The following is a 26640-nucleotide window of genomic DNA, read 5'->3' as shown; positions in this document are numbered from 1 at the left end:
TTGAGAAGTAAATAATGAACCATGGTAGTAAAAGACTGGAAAGAGCTGTGGGGATTGTATAACATATACTTCTTTCTTAAGCTGACCACATATGCATATCCTCCTATATAATAAAGAGGTAATATGCAAATTGACCATCACTACAACACACAGATGGCTGCCCCCATGTGGTCAAAGATGGCCGCCCCCATGTGGACACAAGATGGCCTGCAGGAGAGGGCAGTTGTGGGTGATCAGGCCATCAGGGGAGGGCAGTTGGGAGGGACCAGGCCTGCAAGGGAGGGCAGTTGGGGGCAACCAGGCTGGCAGGGGAGGGCAGTTGGACGGGACCAGGCCTGCAGGGGTGGGCAGTTAGGGGGGACCAGGCCTGCAGAGGAGGGCAGTTGGGGGTGACTAGGCCTGCAAGGGAGGGCAGCTAGGGGCAACCAGGCCTGCAGGGGAGAGCAGTTGGAAGGGACCAGGCCTGCAAGGGAGGGCATTTGGGGGTGACCAGGCCAGCAGGGGAGGGCAGTTAGGGGTGACCAGGCCTGCAGGGGAGGGCAGTTGGGGGTGACCAGGCCAGTAGGAGAGGGCAGTTGGAGGGGACCAGGCCGGCAGGGGAGGGAAGTTAGGGGCAATCGGGCCGGCAGGGGAGCAGTTAGGCGTTGATCAGGCTGGCAGGGGAGTGGTTAGGGGGTGATTAGGCTGGCAGGCAGAAGCGGTTAGGGGCAATCAGGCAGGCAGGCAGGTGAGCGGTTGGAAGCCAGCAGTCCTGGATTGTGAGAGGGATGTCCAACTGCCCATTTAAGCCCGGTGGGATTGGGCCTAAACGGGCAGTCGGACATCCCTCGAGGGGTCCCAGATTGGAGAGGGTGCAGTCTGGGCTGAGGGACAGCCCCCCCCCCCCCCCCCGTGCACGAATTTCATGCACCGCACCTATATATATAAAGAGCCAGGGTCTGTAACGTCCAAAATGACCGAACAGATGACTGAACACCGCGCGGGCTCTATCCACTGAGCCAAACCAGCTAGGGTTCATTATAGTAAGTTTAATCACCTAGTATTTTCTCCTTATCTCTAACAAAATTTTCAGTTATAATTTATGTGGTTAAAGGCACTCTAAGTCTATTTTCTTTCATTTTGCTCTTAAGGCAATGAAGAGCTACCAATTTCTATACTTGAAGAAAGAGCAAACAATACAAATTTATTAATCTAACCTCAAACTCTCAGTCATCTGAACAAAAATTTTTTAAATATATATTTCGTTGATTTTAGAGAGAGAGGAAGGGAGAGGGAGAGAGAAACATCAAGGATGAGAGAGAATCATGCCTACTGCACACTCCACACTGAGGATCGAGTCTGCAACCTGGGCATGTGACCTGACTGGGAGTCGAACCTGACCTCCTGGTTCATGGCTCAACCACTGAGCCATGCCGGCTGGGCCTGAACAAATTTCTTACCATTTCTTTTGTTTTTACTTCCTAAAGTAGACAAAAATTCTTAAAAGTTCTGCTTTTTATGTAGACTGTGTAGTTGAAGTTCTGTTTTTATGTCAGAAATGTGATAACTTTTTATGTTTTGCTTTGAGGTTTGCTGAGTAATATGTATTTCTGCATTTTCATGCAGTTAGCTATTTGTTTGCCAATTTCAGTTTTTATAATTTTTTGAAGCAAATTAAATACGTCTTTACTATGGACAGTCTTACTATAACTCCTTGCTGTTGCAGTGAAATTGTTCCCTGGCATATTTGTAGGTTATATAGCTTTGTTATGTTATGGGTGCTATAGCCTATAGAATAATGTGTTTTCATGTATCTGCATATTAAGGTTGTATCAAATTTAATTGTCAAGAATGTACACTTTTTGTGAATTTATTTAGTTTTGGATTGTGGCATTAATTTTTTAGTATGGGTATAATATCGTTTACATAAAATAAAGGTTTAGAATTCAATAGAGAAAATTTAGTAAGTTAAAAGATTACCTAAAGAGATATGACCTGAGTTAAGGCTATTTATATATTAATGTTCATCCTACTGGTGCATTTTAAATAGCATATATATGGAACTGTGTTATTTGAAAATATTGATTACATGTATAGAAATCATAATCAGCTAACAGACATTTATTTAAAAATTTCTCCACAAACCTTAATTTCATCTTTTATTTGTGATTGAGATTAGATCTATTTTTTATAATTATATTTTAATAATATTTTTATTTTAGACAGACTTGAGAACAATTGGCAAGAAATTCCTCCCTAGTGACATCAACGGTGGAAAGGTAGAAAAGGTAAAGCAAAATGTTAACTTCCTACATTATGCTAACTTCAATAACTATGAAAATCCACTGATTACTAGAGTTATGTTTTATCAGTAGAAACTACAACTGCAAAATATTTCGGAGGCAAACAGGTCACAGAGTCATCATTACAGTGATTTCCTATGCATATGGAGAATTTTAGGACTTAAACTTTTAACATTTTGATGTCTTTTAAACATTAAAAAAAACCTTTTGTTTTAAGAATTATAACAATGGCACATTTGCGTATGAGACTTGCTAGATATTATCAGAGTTTAGGAAAAGGACCTTTTAATACCTTTTTATTTTAGTTACTTGTTATGTTTATATAATGAACTTATTAATATAAAAGTATATGAGTGTAAGAGAATATTAGGAGTAATTTGGCAAAGCCATGCTTTGGTTATTTCTGTCATTTTGCATTGTACATATGTGTAAATATATATATTTGTGTTACAGTTTTTTTCAGTGATCTTTTTAAAATACAAGGATACAGTTTTTAGATACTAATTAGTCTTTTACTTCTTACCAATTCATTTCTATTTAATTTCTTCTTTTTATTAGAAAATACATGTAAATTGTGTCACTCATGAATTTTCTGTGTGCTTTTTGGTCATATGCTATTGGTCTATGTGATATTGATCACTTTTTGAACTATTAAGGAACATCATTATCCTTAATTTAAATAAATATTTTCAATATGTATGTTTTGTGTTTGAATATGTATTCTTATTTAAACACTCAAATGTTTAAAATAGTTATTGCACATAGATATTTAAAATTTTAGATAATTTGAAAGACTTATTGTATAACAACATATTTGTCACATTTCTAAATACCAGTTCACTTATACAATAGATGGTATTTATTTATTTTTTCTGGGCCAAATTTCTTATTTTTAATTAAATATATTGAGGTAAACATTGGTTAATAAGATCATATAGGTTTTAAGTGATCTTATCTATATATATAAAAGGCTAATATGCAAAGTGTCACCTCGGGAGTTCGACTTCATTGTTCTCAGGGTCTTCTCTAGTCTCTTACATTTACTTTTTGGTTGTGGGAGTAGTTCTCAGTCTTCATTGTACACTAGGATCACCCTGAAGCTCAGCTAAAATACAGACTGCCAGCCCACTCCTATCCCCACCCCTACCCCACCTCCAGGAGTTCGATTGCTTGCTATGACATGCGCTGACCACCAGGGGGCGGCGTGGAACGAAGGGAGGCCCCAGCCAAAGCCGGAAGGCCCCGATTGGCCCTGATCGCTGGCCAGGCCTAGGGACCCTACCCGTGCACGAATTTGTGCACCGGGCTTGGTTAATAAGATCATATAGGTTTCATCTGAATATTGCATTGTGTGCCTGCTACCCAAAGTCAAATCATTTTCTGTCTCCATATATTTGGCCCTCTTTACCCTTTACTACCTCCCAGTCCTCTTCCCTCTGATTACCTGTGTCTATGAGTTTCAGTTTTATATCCCACATGTAAATTAAATCGTATGGTTCTTAGCTGTTTCTGACTGACTTATTTGCTTAGCGTAATATTCTCAAGGTCTGTCCATGTGGTTGTAAATGGCAGTATTTCATCTTTTCTCATGGCTGAGTAGCCATGGTATTTATTTAGAACCATAAGAGTTTCTAATCTACTTTAATTTTTGAGGCAGATGCTCAGAGAAGAGGTTCTAGAAGTTCTTTAGCAATTAATTTTAATGTTTAACAACACTCTATGTCAGCAAACTTTGATTATATTTTAATCTAAATTTCTTATGCTGTGACTTAAAGTCCACGCATCCTATCCTCCCTCAGGGGAATGGAGAACATCTGGGAATAATTCTTCATATACCTCAAGAATTGTAAAATCACTGCCTGCCACAGTTTTCTTTTTGCTAAAGCCATTTATCTTAGTTCCTTTGTTTATTCAGTCTCAAGCTTTCGTTCAGCTTCATTGTTCTCAGGGTCTTCTCTAGTCTCTTACATTTGCTATTTGGTTGTGGGAGTAGTTCATTGTACACCAGGATCACTCTGAAGCTCAGCTAAAATACAGACTGCCAGCCTACTCCTACCCCTCACCCCACCCCACCCCCATTTTCTGATCAATTGAACTTGGATAGCGTATGGGAATTTGTGTTTTTGAACAAGTTTCTATGGGCTGTTGATTCTGCTTTTTTTCTTAGCATGGGAAGCATACTTAGAAAACTGCTGTCCTGTGGAACCCCATTTAGTCAGCAATCTTGGACAAGTGTGATGAGTGCAAAACCCTTTCCAGTAAAAGTAACTAATATCAAAGCTGTGTCTGCGCATCCCTGCACTACTACATTCAGGAAAAATGGGGAGGTTTCTGTATTTTTTGTTTTCCATTTCCTCTTTCTGTGTCTTTAGGGATTCTGAGAACCCACTGCTGCTCTATGCTCCTGGGGATGATGAAGATAAGACTGTACTCTGCACCTTCCACTTTCTCAGAACAGTTTTTTCTTGAAAAAGTTTGACTCGTGGTCTTTTTAGAACTTTCTTTGAATTTATCTAATAACAGTAAAAAAACAACTTAACACCTTTGAATGTAGAACTGTCTGTGACAAATTTTTTCTTTTAAAATATTCTTGCCGAAACCGGTTTGGCTCAGTGGATAGAGCGTCGGTCTGCGGACTGGAGGGTCCCAGGTTCGATTCTGGTCAAGGGCATGTACATTGGTTGCGGGCACATCCCCCGGTGGGGGGTGTGCAGGAGGCAGCTGGTCGATGTCTCTCTCTCATTGATGTTTCTGGCTCTCTATCCCTCTCCCTTCCTCTCTGTGAAAAATCAATAAAATATATAAAAAAAAAAAAATAATAAAATATTCTTAATGCCAAGTGACTTTAGTTTTTTACATAAAATAAGTTATAAACCCTTTTCACATGAAACAGATTGAGTTGGATAACCTCTTCCTGCTCTTCCTCTTGATTATATTTTTCCTTTCACTACCTACTTCTAACACCAAATATACTTCTCTTCACAATATTAGTGAAGATGATTTAAAAAATAATTTTAATAGAAATTTTAGAAGCTGAGTCACAGAGATTGCTCATTTTATTTGCCTTTAGTTAAAACTCATACATGATATAAAAATATAACTATTTTAAGCCAAAGTAAATGTTTAAGAAATATATGTTGATATGAATTGAACTATTTATGCTTCTTTGTAAAATAAGACATGTAGTAAAAGCTACTTTATTTGAGCCTTTATTGGAATGCTTATTAACCAGTATTTTGCCAAGTTAATGGTGATTGAGTCATTATAAAGACATGTCTTCAGTCACTAAATTATGTATGTTGTAGTTCTCATTTAAAATAAATTTCAAATTAAAAATTAAATAAATTTGTTTTAGTTTGTGTATCAGAGATATAGGGCAACATTTAATAAGCACAGTATTTGCATAAGTAATATGCCTATTCCTTAAACATGTCAGATTTTTATATTGAAAATGAAAGAAGAAGAAGAAGAAGAAGAAGAAGAGAGAGAGAGAGAGAGAGAGAGGGGAAGGGCAGGGCTGGGTTCATAGTGATGTTCCAAATAGATCATACTGGAAATTAACTTTCCAAAAACTAATGTAGACAGAAAACTTAAAATATGAGATAGACTAGTTGTCTCAGGAAGAAGAGGCATGGTTGTGATTTGTTTCAGATGATATGTGGAGGGGGAGGATAAAAGGATAGGGACTGGTTGTATAGCGGAAAGTTGAAGGTTTTAGCATCATTGGTCTGGACTTAAATCCAGATTCTCCTGCTTAGTAGTTTTTGTGACTTCTGGCAAGTTTATCTTGTTAGATTTTTGTTTTCTTATCATTCAAACGTTATGTTCCTTATGACACTGAAAAATGACATACTAAATGTGCACTGCGTATGGAAAGGATTGAGGATTATGAGCAGGTTAGGATGAGACTTTTGTGCAGCAGATCTAAGAATGCATAAATCCTTATTACCTTGGTGGGTGTCTTGTTATTGATAGATATCCAAGGAATTCAGTGATTGAAGTAGGCAAATGGATGCTTCATCACTAACTGGATGTTGACCCCCACCCTAATGCAGAACTCCATTGCTGGATTTAAGTTCATCTGAGTATGATAAAATAAAAGCAGGCCAAAAGCCCTGCTCTGCTTCTTCTACTAAGTTCCAAGCCTGCCAGTGATAGTACCTTTAAAATTGATTTCAGAGAGGAAGGGAGAGAGAGAGATAGAAACATAAATGATGAGAGAGAATCATTGATTGGCTGCCTCCTGCATGCTCCACACTGGGGATCGAGCCTGCAATCCAAGCATGTGCCCTGATCAGGAATTTAATCCTGACCTCGTGGTTCTTAGGTTGATGCTTAATCACTGAGCCATGCCGGCTGAGCCGATAATACCATTTTCAGGGGAGAGAAAAACAAAGGAAAAGGTGATGACTGGAGAACATTTGCCCCAATATTTAAGAACAAATATTTAAGAAGCAAGAGACAGGAAGAGGCTGTCTTAGGAGCTACCTCCATTAGACTATGTGGTCCCTTCGAGAAAGGGCCTCAGCATGTGTCTGCCAACCCCATTGGAAGCTTATTCATTAGGCCTCAGGGTCAATGCAGTGTGCTGGAGAATCTCCAGGGCCTAGAGTAATTCTCCTTGGAGGAAAATTAAAGGAGTATAGAGAGGAGTCTCCAAACTTCCTCTCCTGAGCGGCCAAAAATAAATGCTCAAATGGTATGTGTTGTTTTTAATATAATTAATACAACTTAGATAATACAATTTTCAGCATTTAGAAATTTAAGAGAAAAGGAAGAATGGAAAGCTGATAGATCTGTAATGAGGTAAGAAAGATTGTAGGGCCCAAGGCTCAGTGGTTAAGAGTCGACCTATGACCAGGAGGTCATGGTTTGATTCCTGGTCAGGGCATGTGCCCAGGTTGCCGGCTCGATCCCCAGTAAAGGGCATGCAGAAGGCAGCTGATCAATGATTCTCTCTCATCATTGATGTTTCTAATTTTCTCTCCCTCTCCTTATCTCTCTGAAATCAATCAACACATATTTTACAAAAGAAAAAAAGATTGTAGGTCTGTGGTTAGGGGAAAACAGTTAGTCCTAGACACATAATTTACATCTCTCCTGTTCCAAGGCAAACCTAGGGCCTTCAGAAGGGCATGGTCACCTGGAGTTTGAAATTGGTCTTAATAACTGCTGTTACCACTGACTAATTTGGGAGAAAGTAGAATAGTAAAAAGATCAAGTAACTTTATTATTAATACTAGAGGCCCAGTGCACGATATTCGTGCAGGGGGGGGTATGTCCCTCAGCCCAGCCTGCACCCTCTCCAATCTGGGACCCCTCGAGGGATGTCTGACTGCCTGTTTAGGCCCAATAACGGGCAGTTGGACATTCCTCTCACAATCCAGGACTGCTGGCTCCCAACCACTCGTCTGCCTACCTGCCTGATTGCCCCTAACCGCTTCTGCCTGCCAGCCTGATCACGCCCTAACCACTCCCCTGCCAGCCTGATCGATGCCTAACTGCTCCCCTGCCAGCCTGATTGCCCCTAACTGCCCTCCCCTGCAGGTCTGGTCCCCCCCCCCCCCAACTGCCCTCCCTTGCAGGCCTGGTCCCTCCCAACTTCCCTCCCCTGCTGGCCTGATCGCCCACAACTGCCCTCCCTTGCAGGCCTGGTCCCCCCCCCCCAACTGCCGTCCCCTGCTGGCTTGTTCCCCCCCAACTGCCCTCCCCTGCAGGGCTGGTCCCCCCCCAACTGCCCTTCCCTGCAGGCCTGGTCCCTCCCAACTGCCCTCCCCTGCTGGCCTGACCACCCACAACTGTCCTCCCCTGCCGGCCATCTTGTGTCCACATGGGGGTGGCCATCTTTGACCACATGGGGGTGACTGTCTTGTGTGTTGGAGTGATGGTCAATTTGCATATTACCTCTTTATTGTATAGGATAGTTTTGCTCAGGTTCTTTTCTCTTTCCTCTTTCCTCTCATTCACTTCTTAACATTATTTTGCAGTTTCTCCACAACCTTGATGCAAAGTTTTCAGAAAAATTTAAAATGTGGTGAGTGGGAAGATGACATTTTCTCTAGACTTCCAAGCCGGAGAGATTTCCCCTCAGGCAGTGTGTGCTTGGTGTTTAGGTCATGAAGATGGTGAGAGTGGAGGGGTGTGTGGTGGGGAAGCATCTTTTCTGAGTTTTTCAGGGCTGGCTTTGCATTTCTTAGATACTATAAGGTCCTGGAACAAAGTAACTTGTTAGTTAAAAATCATGGGAAAAATTATGACACAAAAGAAATAAAACTAGAATTCCTTTTAAACTGTTTAATATTTTTCATATTCTTCTCTAAAATTAGTATTTTGGTGTAGTTACTTTCAGAGTTTTAATCTTTGAAGCAAGGTGCAGAAATCAATTATAAAATATAAGTTAATGTAAAAATACTTTGTTACCCATTCTAGCTATGTGATGACCTTATGCATCACTGAGGAGCCCTAACAGGAAAAGCTTTCAATTTTGTGTTTATTTTTTTCATGTAAGTTCTAGGACTGACAGGTTGTATATCCCTTTTTAAATGTGAGACTGTGATTAAAGATCTCTGGACGCGACCCTCTCAAAGCTTTGGCAATACCGACATCAAACACAAGATGGCATTACTGTCTTAAAATTCAGACCCTCAGTCTAAAACTTAGAAGATTTTTTCCCCCCACCCTGGCCCTGGCCCTCACCTCTGCGCTGGCCTCAGGCCACAATCCCAAAATTAGATGTTTTTAAAAAGAAAAATAATTGAAAAATTTGTTTTAATTTAAATCAAATAGCATTGTTTCACATATTTGTGTATTCTATGGTAAATAATACAACTTACCAGTGGTCCTTTTAGTGAGTTATTAAAATTAAACATGTGCTTTTTAGAAATAGTGGATTACTAAAAGCCTGATATTACTATGCTTTATTTACAAGTACCTATAGGTAATTACTAGTAGGAGTTCTGTGGACTTTAAGATAATTGCACAAAACAGTATATATTGAATAGATACCCTTCTGATAATTGAAAACAAACTTTTACCATACTTTTTAAAAAAAATTCTCCCAGAGAACAAAAAGATAAAAAGGTGAAGGATAGGGATGTGGAAATAAGCAAAGGACACAGTAGGAGAAGTGTTACTTTTTACTGGGAGCCCCACAGTGTTTTCCTTGTATTTTATTGGCTGTAAGTACTCTGAATGACTGAGGAAATAAATTATGTGCTATGGTATTATTTTGATGTATAAATTGATGCTTTTTACAGGGTATTTCAAGTTTGGGAAAACATAGCCATAATTATGTTGTTTATTTATAAATTACCACACATACCTGGTATCCTGTTTTAAAATTACCTAAGGTGTAGAGACTTTTAGATCTTTTGATAAATATATCACCATATTCATGATTCAGAAATTTCTTTTATCACTGTTTATTAATTTTTTCTTGCTGTATATGAATATCACTTAAAAAATCTGAGATCGAGATTTGGGACTACTTTCCCAAAGCCTTTCCTTTCAGTGTCCCTGTTTTCCTCTTGACCATTTCTGGTACAAGCCCCTAACTTATCTAGGAGAACCCTGGTGTTCAGTAAACTCTTCTTCTCTTCATAGAGAGCCCACTCTGTGCCAGCCCCCATGTTAAGTAATTTATATGCATTATCTCTTCAGAACAGCACTGAAGATGAAATCATCACTGCTACCCTTTTACTTTAGAGACGAAGGAACTGCAGCTTCCTAAAGCCAGTCTTCTGTTGCTGCAGCACCTTAATAATTGCCCTGGGAATGGAAAGTCTGCCCTCAGTGCCAGGCAGCCTGCTGCTGATTCTTCAGCCAGCTCAAATGCCACTTCTCTTCTAATTTTCTTGACCTTTTTTGAGAAGAATTAATTATTAACAATTAATGTTCCCATTGCTCTTTATAGTTATATCTGCTTTTAGCATGTACAAAAAATTAGCATAGTTTTAGGATGTGTAATAGAAAGACAATGGACTTCAGTGTGAGATAGAATTTGAATGCTAATTTTGCCTCTTACTAGCTGAGTGACCTCTGGCAAAGTATTTTACCCTCTGCTCTAGTTTCTCATTTAAGATACACAAATGACTCCTCACATTAACATTATAGTTCTAGAAGTAAATAACTTATGTAAAGATCCCACTACACTTTTTGGCATATCTGTTAAGTGCTGATAAATTATAGTTAAAAACACAAGGGAATACTTTATTGAGCAGTTTTTGAGAATATATTTAGGCTAAGTCCAAAAGATGCAGAGATAACAGGACAGCTCTGCCTTGTTGGAGCACATAGTCTAATACGAGATTGAGAATCCAGCAGTCAATACAGTGAGACAGCTGCAACATCATAATTACATGCAGTGAAGGGGCAGCTGTCATCTTGGTGAGGTGGGGAGGTTGCTTTTCTTGCTAGACTCGATTTGCTGATGTAATTCTCAATGAGATAATAGTGGACAGATCCTCATTTGAGGGCTATTTAAAAATCTTAGGTAGGAAGATATGTATGTGTGTATAGGTATACAGTTGATCCTTGAACAGTGTGGGGGTTAGGGGTGTCAACATCCCCCTGCACAATTAAAAATTCTGCATATAGCAATTTTGACTCCCCAAATTCTTATCTACTAGTAGCCGACTGTTGACCACAAGCCTTGCTGATAACATAAACAGTCAATTAACACATGTTGTATAAGCTAGATGTGTTATATACTGTATTCTTATAACAAAGTAAGCTAGAGAAAAGAAAATGTTATTAAGAAAATCATAAGGAAGATAAAATACATTTATAGTATTTACTGAAAAAAACCTGCATATAGGTGAACCTGTGTAGCCATGGTTCAAGGGTCAACTGTATGTATGTACACACACACACACACACACACACATATCTACAAACATACCATATGTGGTATTATTCTATTTGGAAAATATAAAACGAAACCAGCAATTTATTGTACAAACTATAGAAAATATAGCTTGACAAAATCTTCTTGATTGATAACAATGCACAGAAGATGAGCATAGTGGACACTTAGGAATAATTCCTAGAACCTGAATTCTCTTCCTGTGTTTGAGGGTAATTTCCCATTTTCAGAGCCTTGGTGGTAAAGAAGAAAATGCCAGATACTTTCCGCAGCCTCCTTTGCCATGCATATCTGTAATTCAGTTCTGCTAGTCAGATGTGCCTGTGCTGGACCTGGGCTAGTCACATGAACAAGCCGGAACTGTGGGGAATCCTCTCTGCTAGTAGCATAAGCTGCAGCTGGATGGAGCTTCCAGGGTGAGCATCCAGGGCCAGTGAGATCCATGATACAGGGTGTAGAGCTGGAAGCTTGCACTGTGCTGGATCCAGCTTTTCAGCTTCTAGATGCTGATCCTCAGCAGCTCTTCCCAATTTAGAGTTCAGTAACATCTAGTTGGTAGTTGAAATCAGCCATGGAAATGGGCAAATACTACAAATTTAGGGTTTCTTCCCTCAGCTCCCCATCCCAGAACTGTTTTACCCACACACCATTTGATTTTGAGTGTTTTTCTTACCGTGTAGGCTGTAGACCTGTTCTCTAATTTTTCTCACATTCCTGTGAACTGCCCAGTGTCTTAATTTCAAAACATTATGTAATTATTTGAATGTAATATCTGATATAGATAAATATATGTGTTTTTTTTTAATCTTCACCTGAGGACATGTTTTTATTGGGGGGGGGGAGAGAAAGAGAGAAAGAGAGAGAGAGAGAGAGAGAGAGAGAAACATTGATGTGAGAGAGAAACACTGATCGCTTGCCTCCTGTATGCGCCCTGCCCGGGAATCAAACCCACCACCTTTTGGTGTAGGGGACGATGCTCCAACCAGCTGAGCTACACTGGCCAGGGCCAAACATATAGTATGTTTTGAAGCTTAATGAAGTGAGTACCTGTGAAACCTCAGCCGATGTGAGAGCTAGAACATATACCTTTTTTTGCCTACTTATGTGTCCTAACTCTTCGTCTTGCCATACTAAGAAATGATTGTTGTGAATTTGGAGTTTAGCTTTCCTTGACTTTCAAAAATATTTTAGTTATGTATATTATTATTCTTAAAAAATACGAGGTTTTGTTTTTAAGCTTAACAAAATTATAGAAGATTGTCTACTGTAACTTGCTTTTATCATTCAGTGTTATGGCTCTAGCATGTGTCCAAGTTGCATATACCTGCTATTCATTCATTTCCACTTTCGTTAATATTAAATTGTGAAAATATACCTCAGCTTATTTATTCATTCTCCTGTTGATGAATATTTAGATGCTTTATCTTTTATTGTTATACTAGATGCACTACTTCTAGGGGAAACTTGTATGTTTTCCTAATGCATGTGTGTAAGAATTTCTCTAGGGAATACAGCTAGGAATTGAATTATTATATGCTAGAGTTAAGCCAGTGTTCAACTTTACAAGATTATGCCAGGTTATTTTCCAGGTGGTTGTACCAGTTTATATTATCTTCAGTAGTGTACTCTGCTAGGTCCCGGTGATACATACCTTTTGTGGTACTTGAGGTTATCAAAATGTTTTAATTTTGTAGTTGTAAAAAATGTTATTCCTCCTCAAGCTATTCCATCCCCATTCTCTCCATATACATTTTAGAATTAAATGATGAAGTTTCTTAAAATATGTTGGAGTTTTCATTGAAATTGCATTGAATCTGCAGATCAGCTTAAAGGTAAGCTGCCTCTCTTAAGTGAGATAAAAACAAACACCCTGACATGTAGCATTTGCCACTATTTGCAGTATAAATGTTCCTACTTTGGCTGATTATAAGCTATAGCATATGGCCCTGTTTCTAGGGTTAATGGAGAATATTATGCTTACATTGTTAGGTATAGATTGAAATTTTTTTTTCCTAAAGGAGATTGATAACATTATAAAAAGAAATGGCTGGCAGTTATTTTATAGTATGATAGAATGTCTAAATTTAGATGACTTCTAGAGTCCTAAAAAACAATCTCAATTTTAACTATTAATCTATGTACGACCATACTATAGTATTATATAACTGATTTCTTGTCATCAAAATTTTGGGGAGCCTGATTATAATAAGAATGTTATTTAATATGATCAGTCAATAAACTAATTTAGCCACTTAAATCTGATATTTCATGCCAGTTGTATGACTACATAGGAGTTCAAATGACAGAGGTGTCCATCTAAGGAGAGGAAGGAATGAAACCTGGATGAATTTTTTGGCCTCAGAGAATATTTCTGGCAGATACTTGATATCATTTATTAGAATTAGAGATCTTTACCTGGAGACACAATGACAAGTTACTTTTACCTGCTTAAAATTTTTACAATAATTTCTTTTACTTATTCCTTGTTACTCATGCAAAAGAGGAAATCAGATGTTAAAGAAATCTTGGGCAAAGATTAATCTTTGTTTTTTATATCTTTTTTTAGTTTGTGGTTGCCCTTGATACTAGCTGAACAAAGATTTTTGAAGTTAACTCTCACCCAGTTTTGTGAATGCTTTTAGATGATTTTATAATCAGGGTTAAAGTTAGGATTTAGGGTCTTAGAATCATAGCATTTCTTTCTACTATTTGTGAACTATTTAGGCTCAGTACTTCTCTATTTTTTAACTACAGAGTATAATAAACTGAACATTATGAATATAATAATGAAAATTTATTATGTATGCTGGTTTACTTATAGAATATTTCTGAATTGTGGAGTTACTAATTTTAAAGTTTGATAATTCAAATTGACAAATGAATATCAAAAGATTAAAACAACAAGAGAGCCCACTTCATGGGAGAACATATTTGCCAATGTTATATCTGATAAGGGTTTAATCTCCAAAATTTATAGGGAACTCATACAATTTACAAAAAGAAGATAAATAATCCAATCAAAAAGTGGGCAAAGGACCTAAATAGACACTTTTCAAAAGTGGATATAAAGAAGGCCAAGAGACATATGAAAACATACTCAAAGTCAATAATCATCCGAGAGATGCAAATCAAAACAACAATGAGGTACCAACTCACACCTGTCAGAATGGTTATCATCGACAAATCAACAAACGACAAGTGCTGGCAAGGATATGGAGGAAAAGGAACACTGTGCACTGCTGGTGGGAATGCAGACTGGTGCAGCCACTGTGGAGAACAGTATGGCGTTTCCTTAAAAAAACTAAAAATGGAACTCCCATTTGATCCAGTAATCCCACTTCTAGGAATATATCCCGAGAAACCAGAAACACCAATCAGAAAGGTTATATGCACCCCTATGTTCATAGTAGCACAGTTTACAATAGCTAAGATTTGGAAACAGCCTAGGTGCCCATCAGCAGATGAGTGGATTAAAAAACAGTGGTACAGCTACACAATGGAATACTATGCCACTGTAAAAAAGAAAGAACTCTTACCATTCACATCAGCTTGGATGGACCTGGAGAGCATTATGCTAAGCAAAATAAGCCAGTCGGAGAAAGATAAATATCACATGATCTCACTCATTTGTGGGATATAATAAACAACATAAACTAATGAAAAAAATAGATCCAGAGACACAGAAGATTTGAACAGACTGTCAAACCTCAGAGGGAAGGCAGGGGAGGGTGGCGGGGGCGGGGGGGCGGTGTAAGAGATCAACCAAAGGACTTGTATGCATGCATATAAGTATAACCCATAGACACAGACAGTAGGGGGATGAGGGCATGTGCTGGGGGTGGGAGTGGCTGGGGAGAGGTCAGTGGTGGGGGGAAGGGGACATATGTAATACTTTAAACAATAAAGAATTGAAAAAAAGATTATGTATAATTTCAGAGTTTCTAATAAAGAGTACCTTCTTAGTCTGCTTTGGCTTTGAATCAGTTGAGAAGTAAAGGAATGGCAGATGTGGGCAAAATATCAACTTTACTATTGATAAAAATTGATTTGAAAGATGTGGATTAGCAGGAGAGCTGAATGGATCCATCAACTGAACCACAAGGCAGGCAGACTTGTAGACTCGTGGCAGTGCCAATCAGGGAGAAGGGTGAATGGCTACTTCCTCCCTCAGAGTACCTATAATTGACATCTTTATGATGTCAGTTATCAGTGAAATGCTGGTAAGCTGTCTCCCCCAAAAAGAAGGGTGAGGATGAGCCCAATACATATATTATATTCTTCCCAATCAGACAACTTAGTCCATAGATGGGTGTGTTAGTTTCCTGAGTCTGCTGTAACAAATTACCACAAACTTGGTGTACTAGTATAACACAACAGAAATTTATTCTTTCATAATTCTGTAGACCAGTAGTCTAAAATCAAGGTGTCAGCAGGGTGGGTTCTTTCTGGAGGCTCTGAAGGAGAATTTGTTTCATGGTCTGACTCCTAGCTTCTGGTAACTACAGATAATCTTTGCTGTCCTTGGCCTGAAGGTGTGCAACTCCAATTTCTATGTCCATTTTCACATGGCTTTATTCCCTGTGTCTTCATTATTGTTTTCCCTCCTCTTATAATGGCATGGCAAGTCACCTTGCATTTCAGACCCATCCTTATCCAGGATCACCTGATCTCTAGATGCTAACTGTACCTAATGTCTGCCAAGTCCCCTTTTCTAAGTAAGGTTATGTTTACAGGTCACAAGTGAATGTTATCTTTTGTATTTTTTTAAGAGTCCTCTGTTTAATCCACTAAAAGGGATGGGGAGGCCAGGAATTGGAGTAATCAAATAAGTAAACTTGCTGCTTGCTATCAAGAGTTAGGGCAGCTGTTCCACCCTAGCATTCCCCAGCATTTTGTTCTCATGGTCAACCAGAGGTAGGAGATAAGCAAAAACAGTCTGATTCCTACCCTGTATATATGAGTCATTGGCATTATCTTCAATTTGTGTTTCTTTGATAGGATCTTTTAAAGCCACTTGTACATTTTGTAAGCATTAATGGCTAAAACTAGGTAAAATAATCTATACATCCACTTAGCTGTGTACAAATAAAAGGCAGTTTATCACAATCAAGCAAACAAACCAATGAAGGTGCTATGTCAACTCCCAAAATTCCATAAAGATGCCTTGTGAGTTGTATGTCACATGGACTGAGTGATACACCTTGTAGCTCTGGATATGAAATATTAGGAAAGTTTAATTTTTTTGCACTAAAAATTAAATAGAAACAAGTGTTTCCCTCCCACGCTTCCATGGATGTGTACTCCCCAGGTTGCACGAGTTGCAATTGGGAGCTCATAGGTGTAGAACATCACAGATTGCCTAATAGAACTTTTTTTGCAGTGGTTTAGACAGTCTATGTTTGCATTGTCAGGTATAGAACACCTGAAATGTGGCTGGTGAGACTGAAGAATTGAATTTTTCATTTTATTTTAATTAAATAGACTTGTGCTTGGTTAACTGTATTAGACAGTAGATTAGATATTTGTCAATGTCTAGGCTAAAAATATTGGGAATAGTAAAATAAAGAGAATGTCTTTATTTTAATGACATTAACAAAAACAAAAGCAAGTTCATCTTTAATTAGCAGCATATCGATATGCTGCTAGGGTTTTTGTTTCAACTTGGAATTTTTGTTAATGACTAAAATTTAGATGACATTTTAGCCTCTTTTTCTAACTGTATTATCTGGGCCTTGGCAGGCCTAATACTGGTAAATATGGAATAGAAAATTGTCAACTGGGGATATGCTTACTTGAGAAATTAAGTATAAAATGTCAATCATTTCACATTTCTCTTTGCTGAAAATATAAATTAAACTAACATACATAGAAAGGTTTTACTTAAAAGACTATAACAAGAAGTTTTTTTTCCTTGCTGGTATTACTTAAAGGTATAGTATTTAATAATAAAAGCATAATATGCTAATTAGACTGGACATCCTTCCGGATGTCCTTCCGGATGACCTTCCAGACAAAGCTGGGGCTGCAAGGGAAGCCCGGGTCGGGTGCCTGCCAATGGCCGGAGAGAAGCCCGGGTCCTGGGTGCCAGGGGGAAGCTGGTGCTGGCAGCTGGGGGAAGGCAGGCCTACTCTTACACGAATTTCATGCATCGGGTCTCTAGTATTTTAATAATGTGAAAAGTATCACTTTATGTTAAATTTATTTTTCAGACATGCACGCAGAATTTGCTGTGATTTCCAATTATGCCATTGTTTCATTATATGAAATGTTTAACATAATATCTAGTCCATGAGTTAGATTTTTGTCTTTGATTGAAATGTGGCAAGAGAGAACAATTTTCTCCCCACTGACAATGCCTGTAATATAGCATTAGATTTAATCTCATTTAAAAAGGAAATGTGAAAATAAGTTAAGTATAGCTCACACTTCTTAAACTTTAAATAGTTTAAATTTTAGAGTATTGTGTTCTTCGTTTATGCCAGAAGAGGGTGTACTTTGAATTTGATGTTTTTGAACAGAAAACATTCCTTTTAACTACTACTGTGAAGTTGATGTTTCTTTAAAAATTACAGTCTTTAATTCCAGAATGTCCCTTAATGTGCATGGGAGGAGAAGGTGGATCTATGTGAATGATTTAGAGCACATAAGACTAAAAACATCTATTAATACAACTTTGACTCAGAAATATAATTTTGTTTTCCTAAAGTTTTCTTGTTACTTTCTGAAAATGAATCCAGAATAATTGTTAAAATGTTTTTCAGGAGACTCTTTATCTTAAAATATAAAAAAACAAACCCTGATCTTTGTAATATAATTTTAGTTTGATCTTATTTAATTGAAGTGATCATTATAAATCATAAAGCCTGATCATTAAGGAAAAGAGATACACGATAAATGAAAACAAAGCTGTGGCTAGAAAGTGATATTTATTTCTTTGTGTTTTGACAGCTTGAAGGTCCATGTGTTTTGCAAATTCAGAAAATTCGCAATGTTGCTGCGCCAAAGGATAACGAAGAGTCTCAGGCTGCACCAAGAATGTTGCGGCTGCAGATGACTGATGGTCATATAAGTTGCACAGCAGTAGAATACAGTTATATGCCAAAAATAAGGTGATTGGCACTTTATTTGGTATATTTGTTACAGTGTTTGAAGGTGCTTTTCAAAATGGATTTTGTTTTAAGAACTGAGAAGAAGGAATGAATTCTTAAGTGCATGTTAGAATTTTTAAGAAGAAATTGAAGTTTATATTTCTAATTTATCTGTATAGAAAAATAGGTAAGAATGGAGTTAGTTACTCTTTGCTTCAATATTAATTATGAAAACAGAAATTTAAGGTGTTTTTGCATGAAAAGTAATCTTTTCAATCATGTCAGTAAATTTGAGATCATTCAAATTTCTTTAACTACATTATAATTCTTTCTGGACAGTTAGCTGTGTCCATTACACTATTTTGTGTTCTAGGAAAGTTCATAGCAAATGAGTTTTCTAAGGAAATGATTGACATGAGGGAGGTTCATAGCCACCCTACTTTCTAAGAGAAATGGGAACTCCATAAGGCAGAAGTTTCCAAATCCTTCTTTTGATATTTTCATGAGAGGCTTCATAATCATGCCTATTGGCATGGAGAAAAGCAATAAGGGAGGGGATCTCCTTTATCCTCAGTGTCCCATTAGGTCAGTTTGAGCTCTATTTTCTGAAATGGAAATTTTCATTAGGCATTTGTTAAACCACCTTTTTTGTTATTTTATATGCTTATGTTTGCTGCTCTGAGCTTTTCATTTCATACTTCTCTCTTAAGTAAGCATTTAACAAGCATTTAGCATCCGTTGTGTTCCAGCTCCTTTATCTGGTGCTGGAGGTGTTATTGTCTCCAGAAAAGGTATTATCCAGTGTAGGGAGAGGGCTGTCCTCTCCTTGGTGCTTGTCAGGTCTTGTAGGAAAGACTTCAGACAAGTGACACTGGACAGTTGTGTTGTAATAAAGCGAATTTATCAAAGAAGCATGGCAAGCAAATTTATCAAAATATTTCTGGCTTATGAAGCACAGACAGACTTCTCAGCCTGGTGGAGGTTCAAGGGGTTTATACCCTGTCTACAGGTTTCAAGGCTCCTTTTCCAGATATCTTAGGCACGGAGCAGATTTCAAGGTCCCCCTTTTACTTTGTTGTGGCCTTTCCCAGAATTTATGAGAACATATGGCAAGTTCCAAGACGGGTGACTTTTTTGTTCAGTGGGTGAGATAAAACTCCCCCTTTTTCCTCCCCCAAGACAGCTGACTTCTTTGTTTAGTGGATGAGATAAAACTCTTCCTTCTTAACTTCTTCTCCTATCCTGCCTTAGCAATACCAGGGTGATTTAAGCTATGTATTCTCTGGTTAGAGAGGAAAGGTATTAACCATTTGTTCTCACATGTCCTGGGTTGGGGAAGATTAAGGGCTGCTGCAAGCTGGCTGTAAGCTGTCCAGACATTTGGACATCTCTATAGGGTCCCAGGAGTCGGAGCTGACTCAATGGCATGTAACACAAAACGTCTTGCTCTGCGTGCAGACTCTGAAGCTTTAAAACAGGAATATTCTGTTTCTTCTTCTTAGCAACTCTTTTATCAACCTTTCTTTCTTCTTTCTTTTTTTTTTTTTCAGAATAGACCAGTGCTTTCACTGATTTGCTTTTATATATATCAGCCTATAGTGAATGTCATGAGCTTTTAAAATGTGAACAATGTGAAGCCATTTCGGCATGATTTTCTAATCGATTCTTAGTGTTTTAGGACTGTCTTTACTCCTATTTGGAGTGCTTTACCCCTTGCTAAATGGGCAAAGAGATGAGGTGGGGCTCAGTGTATGTGCTTTAACGTTAGAATAAACCTATGTGATGAAATGGATTTCTTCCATTGTTTCTTCTACCAAAAGGTTAGTAGGAGGATAAACACCTTGTCTCTGGTCTTTGTAAAAGGAGTTATAGTGTAATGTTTACCTGCAAACTGATAATATTAGTCCATTATAGAAAAGTTCTTTTAGGTTAGTACACTTTAGAATAAATAACTCTCATTTGATCTTTAATTACATGGTTAACAAAAAAGAAAATTATTTTTGTGAATTATGGTAGCTCATCCTACCTAATAATAGACAAATATGCAAATTGACCACACCTTCGCTATGCCCAAGCCACGCCCACCAGCCAAGCCACACCCACCAGCCAATCAGGATGAGTTTGCAAATTACCCCAACAAAGATGGCAGCTAATTTGCATATCAAGACAGCGTAGAAAGAAGCCAAGAGCTGCAGAAGGGAGCAAAGCTGCGGAGAAGCAAGCTAGCCCAGGGGAGGAGAAGGGAGGAGCGGAGGCGGGGCTGGGGGAGAAGGGAAAAGCAGGCGGGCTGGCGGAGAAGGCAGGGCGGGGGAGAAGGGAAGAGCGGAGGCGGGGCCGGGGGAGAAGGAAGAAGAGCAGGCGGGCTGGCGGGGAAGGGAGAAAAGCAGGGGGGCTGGGGCAGAGAAGGCGGGGCGGGGGACAAGGGAGGAGAGCAGGCAGGGCATGGTAGAGTGCAGCAGGAAACCCTATTGCAGGATTTTTCCTGCAACGGGAACGCTAGTCTTATCTAATAAAAGGGTAATATGCAAATTAACTGTCATTCCATCACAAAGCTGGTGGCGCCCATAGCCACAAGATGGTGGCACCCAGTCCTCTCAGCCCCGCTGGAGTCCCCCAGTCCCATGAGGGTGGCTGCTGAGAGTGGGCAGTGTGAGCGGCCTGGTGGAATGCTTGCTTCGTTGCCGCAGCGACGAGGTAAGCGTTCTGTGCCCAGCCGTGGTTGGGCCTCTGGCCAAGCCGGGGTGCAGAATGCTTGCATCGTGGAGAGCCTCTGGGTAGCAGGCGTGGATTCGTGCACGGATTCGTGCACAGGGCTACTAGTGTATATATATAAAATTTCTAGAACTATTACTGGTCAGATATATTTTCCTTTGATAAAATTTAAATTTGTAATATAGTATATCATGGCAGTGCACAGCCAAAGCTCAGGAAAAAAATGGGAAATCATATTTGTATACCATGGCATTATTGAAAAAGAGCATTCATATATTTTATTCTATTTATCTATTTGTGAGGTGTGATTTTTATTATATATATACTAGCGTTCCTGTTGCAGGAAAAATCCTGCAATAGGGTTTCCTGCTGCACTCTACCCCACCCTGCCTGCTCTCCTCCCTTGTCCCCTGGCCCCACCTCCACTCCTCCCTTCTCCCCCGGCCTGCCTTCTCTGCCAGCCCGCCTGCTTTTCCCTTCTCCCCCGGCCCCGCCTCCGCTCTTCCCTTCTCCCCCGGCCCGCCTTCTCCGCCAGCCCGCTCTCCTTCCTTCTCCCCTGGCCCCGCCTCCGCTCCTCCCTTCTCCCCTGGCCCCGCCTCCACTCCTCCCTTCTCCCCTGGCCCCGCCTCTGCTCCTCCCTTCTCCCCCGGCCCGCCTTCTCCGCCAGCCCGCTCTCCTTCCTTCTCCCCTGGCCCCGCCTCCGCTCCTCCCTTCTCTGCCGGCCCGCCTTCTCCGCCAGCCCGCTCTCCTTCCTTCTCCCCTGGCCCCGCCTCCGCTCCTCCCTTCTCCCCTGGCCCCGCCTCTGCTCCTCCCTTCTCCCCTGGCCCCGCCCCTTCTCCCCCGGCCCCGCCTGCTCAACTTCCTTCTCCCCCGGCCCCGCCTCCGCTCCTCCCATCTCCTTCCCCCGGCTTGCTTGCTTCTCTGCAGCTTTGCTCCCTTCTGCAGCTCTTGGCTTCTTTCTATGCTGTCACGATATGCAAATTAGCCGCCATCTTTGTTGGGATAATTTGCATATTTGTCCTGATTGGTTGGTGGGCGTGGCTTGGCTGGTGGGCGTGACTTGGGCGTAGCGAAGGTGCGGTCAATTTGCATATTTGTCTATTATTAGATTAGATATATTTTTACTCCTGAAAAACAGTTTTCATGTTTGTTCATTTTGAAGAACTTGACCAGCTCATAATACGAGACTGAATCAGTTTTGAGGAGGAGCTTCAGCATGTTTTAACTTTGTTTTTTCTTTGCTTTAGCCTGAACACACCGCCTGGAACTAAAGTTAAGCTCTCAGGCATCGTGGATATAAAAAATGGATTCCTGCTCCTGAATGACTCCAACACCACAATCCTGGGGGGGGAAGTGGAACACCTTATTGAGAAGTGGGAGCTACAGAGAGTAAGTGTAACTGAGAATAAAGGCCTCAACTTCTGAAACACTACACTCTTCTTATTGCAGTCTGTATTTTAAGGAGACCTTCCCATAGTGAATAATGTCAGAGTTGAATAGAATGGAATAGAGGAATCTTTATAGAAACTATCTACCTTTGTTTAAGCACATTGTTCCTCTAAAGCAGTGGTTCTCAACCTTTCTAATGCCACGACCCTTTAATATAGTTCCTCATGTTGTGGTGACCCCCAACCATAAAATTATTTTCGTTGCTACTTCATAACTGTAATTTTGCTACTGTTAATGAACCGTAATATAAATATCTGTGTTTTCCGATGGTTTTAGGCAAACCTGCTAGCGGTTCTCAACCTGTGGGTCGTGACCCACAGGTTGAGAACCGCTGCTATAGAGCCTAAGACCATTGGTGCATATATACAAATATATATATGAAAGCATACTGCATATTTGTTTCATCTACATACACACATACATACTAATGAATGCAAATTAGAATTTCACTATAATAAAGGGGTTCTTGTGAATAGGTTCTTTCTAGTTACTTTAGTTGATGTTTCCCCAATTTATGTTAAGAATAGCTTCATCCTCGTGGTCATCTAGGTTATCTAGTAATTGTTCCTCTGCTTTCCAGTTCTGTTGATCCACTGCAGTCAGATCTTATATCAGTCTCTTGCTCCCCAGTTGCATTGCTGTTACTCTAGTTTAAGTCTTTAGTATCTCTTGTGTGGACTGCTGCAGTAGCCTTTTAACTGATCTATATACATATTCTTTCTCTGTCTTTTAATCTATTTTATTTACTTCTGCCAGATTATCTTCCTTCAGCATAACTCAGAACATATCACACCCTGCTTTTATTTCAAATGCCTTAGTCTGGGGTTCAATGCCGTTAATAATCTAGCCCTAGTTCAAGTTTATCTTTTCAACTCTAAATCATTTCACATAGATTTTGATCTACCCAAATGGAACTGCTTACTTTTTTTTTAGTTTTTTTTTTTTTAACTCATCCTACTTTTGCTTTATTGCTAAGCACTTCAGGTAGACATGGACTACTTTAGCCTTACTTACCACCAGGTCCCTGGACTGATTGATGTTGATTTACATTCAAGGTCTCCAACCAGGTCACCAATTGCACTGTAGGGAGCTGTGGGTCTGGAGGTTCAGACTGAATTGGGAAGGGGAGCAAAAAAGGAACATGTTATAATGCTGAGGACAACGGTGAAGCTCAGGCTGAGGCTGGACCCCAGGCTATGCCGGCATATGGGTTTGGGCAACCCCCTCAGCTTCACTCGGTGCCCAGTTCCTCTCCAAGCGTAGCACATGGAGTACAAAAAAATAGTTTCTTTCCAGCCTTGTACTTGATTCCAAAAGAGTGAAACTACTTACTCTTCCATTGACTCTATGCTTTTCTCAATTATACTTTTGGGGGGGTAGAAAGATTTTCCCACTTTTACACCATTCATCTTGTGTTCTCTCTCATAATGCCTGCATGGCAAAATTGTCCTCATGCTTTTAGACTCAGATCAAATGATTATTTCTTCAAAAGTGAAGTAGTTGCTCTTTATTTAATTCTTGGGACACTTTATCCATTTTAAGAAGTGTATCACTTTTTAGCACTAAAATTATATTTATTTCTTATCTCTGTTAGGCCTCTTATGGTCAGAATTCTCATTTGTGTCATCTGTGTTTAGTTCTATAAATATTTATTGAACAGTGTGTAGGTATTGTGCTGAGCTCTTGCATCCTCCTAACAGTCGTATGGGGGAGTTTTATGTTTGTATAGATCAGAAAATGGACTCTAAGAACTGTTAACTAACTTATTTTCTAATTAGACAGTTGATAGGTGATGGGTCTGAGCTTTCCTATATCTCCAAAGTGGTTGCTCTGAGTCTTACATGTAATAAACATCATAGCAAATAATTGTGAAATTAATGAATTACAAAGCACAAAAGCTAATTTAATTACTCTTTGAGCTAAAATTAATGTTCTTGTGTTACTCTCAGTCCTTGCCTAAAGTGGGCCAAGGGGCCTAACAGTATTTCAAGCTCCTGGTATTTTATGATATATTACTTTTTTCTACTTTCTTAGTTTGAAAGTGCTTCTGTTGGGAGGTAAGTAGATAAGGAGAATTAAGCACATATTTTATTTCTTAATACTCATTCCTTATGATAATACTGTGCTACATTTGGGGCTGCTGTGCTTTGAAGTATAAGATAATGTTTCATAACTTCATAGTTTAGTTGAAAATGTTGCCAAAGCAAGTAAGTGGAGGTTTGATAGTTTTAATAAAGAGCCAAATGTATGAACTTTGACTTTCCCATCAAAACCCCACTCATTTTATGTGATCCTTTTCTTTCACCAGTTGATATATTTTTATTATAATTAGAGATTTTTAAAAATGTGGTAAGATGTTCTCAAGTCAGACCAACATCCTATCTAATAAAAGAGTAATATGCAAATTAACCATCACTCCGCTACACCCACCAGCCACGCCCACCAGCCAATCAGAGTGAGTATGCAAATTAACCCCAACCAAGATGGCTGCGGCCACAGAGAGCAGGAGGGAGGCTTTGGTTTCCCTGGCAATAGAGGAAGCCAAGCTTTCCACACACCCTGGCGGGCCTAGGCTTCCACTCAAGGGTACAAAGTTTCAATTATAGAAGGTAAATAAATTCCAACAGAAATGGCGGCAGCCACGGAGCTGGAAGAGCAGGAGGCTAGGGTTTCCCCGGGCGATGGAGGAAGCCAAGCTTCTGCAGCCCTGGCTGGCCTAGGCCTCCACTCCAGGCTACAAAGTTTCAATTATGGAAGGTAAATAAATTCCAACAGAAATGGCTGCCGCCACAGAGCGAGCAGGAGGCTTGGCTCTGCTCCAGGCTACAAAGTTTCAATTGTAGAAGATAAATAAATTCCAGATACCAGGGCCTCCGCTTGGGTCGCCGGGGGGCGTGGCCTGCCTGCAAACCACCACAGGCCCCTCGACCAGGCCGCCCCACGCCCCAGGGGAACCCCCACCCTGATCCGGGACACCCTTCAGGGCAAACCAGCCGGCCCCTACCCGTGCACCAGGCCTCTATCCTATCTAATAAAAGTAATATGCAGATTGACCATCACTCCAATACACAAGATGGCTGCCCCCATGTGGTCAAATATCCTGCCCCCATGTGGACACAAGATGGCCACCACAAGATGGCCAGCAGGAGAGGGCAGTTGGGAGGGACCAGGCCTGCAAGGGAGGGCAGTTGTGGGCGATCAGGCAAGGAGGGGAGGGCAGTTGGGAGGCACCAGTCCTGCAAGGGAGGGCAGTTGAGAGAGACCAGGCCTGCAAGGGAGGGCAGTTGGGGGCGATCAACCCTGCAGGGGAGGGCAGTTAGGGGTGACCAGGCCGGCAGAGGAGGGAAGTTGGGGGCGACCAGGCTGGCAGGGGAGCAGTTAGACATCAATCAGGCTGGCATGGGAGTGGTTAGGGGGTGATCAGGCTGGCAGGCAGAAGCGGTTAGGGGCAATCAGGAAGGCAGGCAGGTGAGCAGTTGGGAGCCAGCAGTCCTGGATTGTGAGAGGGATGTCCGACTGCCCGTTTAGTGTGGGATCGGGCCTAAATGGGCAGTCAGACATCCCTCGAGGGGTCCCAGATTTGAGAGGGTGCAGGCTGGGCTGAGGGACACCCCCCCCCACCCCACCCCCGTGCACAAATTTCGTGCACCGGGCCTCTAGTCTTATATAATTTTCCCGACCCAGCCTAAACTACTTCATTGACTGAAAAGTCAGTTAAACATTCTAAGAACTTCCTCATTACACACACATGGAGGAACACACACAGAGAGAGATTAGTAGTAGTTTCATAGTTGTAATGTTTTATTATGTATCTTTGCACTTTGTTTCCTGAAAGCCTGTTAGTATTTCTTGTTAGGAAGCAATAAAAGTTTACATTAAAAAGTTTAAAAACATCTTACTATAATTATAGTTCTCTATCATTTTATAGTTTTTTGATTTGGTAACCATAGCAATGTAGAAACCATGGAGAGTTCAATTACTTGAACATCTGGCAGGTAGTACACACAGAAACCAAATGCACTCATAGAAATCATAATCCATAGAGAAAATTTTGGAATTAAAAAGGCCCTAAATATTCTTGTAAAATAAATAGGGGAAGAGAACATTGAACAATATTTAAATCATATGCAGCTGGTGTAGTTGTAGCAAGTTGATTACATACAGGTGAAGAAAAGAAGAAAGTGGTTTGTATCTTCCCAAACTGAAATTCTGTACCATTAAACATTAACTTCTCATTCCCCACCTA

The 26640-nt window shown here is 40.0% G+C and overlaps 1 protein-coding gene across 7 annotated transcripts in view; it reads left to right on the top strand.

Moving 5' to 3' along the window:
* Nucleotides 1–26640, top strand: part of TDRD3 (tudor domain containing 3) — a 200080-nt gene that overhangs the window by 93764 nt on the left and 79676 nt on the right. For 5 of the 7 annotated variants that reach the window (XR_013813911.1, XR_013813912.1, XR_013813913.1 and 2 more), the window contains exons 3-5: nucleotides 2202–2267; nucleotides 18094–18254; nucleotides 22193–22334. Coding sequence is in view for 4 of the 7 variants with exons in the window: in XM_079779604.1 (XP_079635730.1) it covers nucleotides 2202–2267; nucleotides 18094–18254; nucleotides 22193–22334 (369 nt within the window). In the remaining 3 variants the exon portion in view is untranslated. The remainder of the gene's footprint in view (nucleotides 1–2201; nucleotides 2268–18093; nucleotides 18255–22192; nucleotides 22335–26640) is intronic. The other 2 variants (XM_079779606.1, XM_079779605.1) reach the window with 1 other exon arrangement.

Source organism: Cnephaeus nilssonii, assembly GCF_951640355.1.
Source record: "Cnephaeus nilssonii genome assembly, chromosome: 8".
Classification (NCBI taxonomy): Eukaryota; Metazoa; Chordata; class Mammalia; order Chiroptera; family Vespertilionidae; genus Cnephaeus; species Cnephaeus nilssonii.
This window is presented reverse-complemented; position numbering and strand designations above follow the sequence as displayed.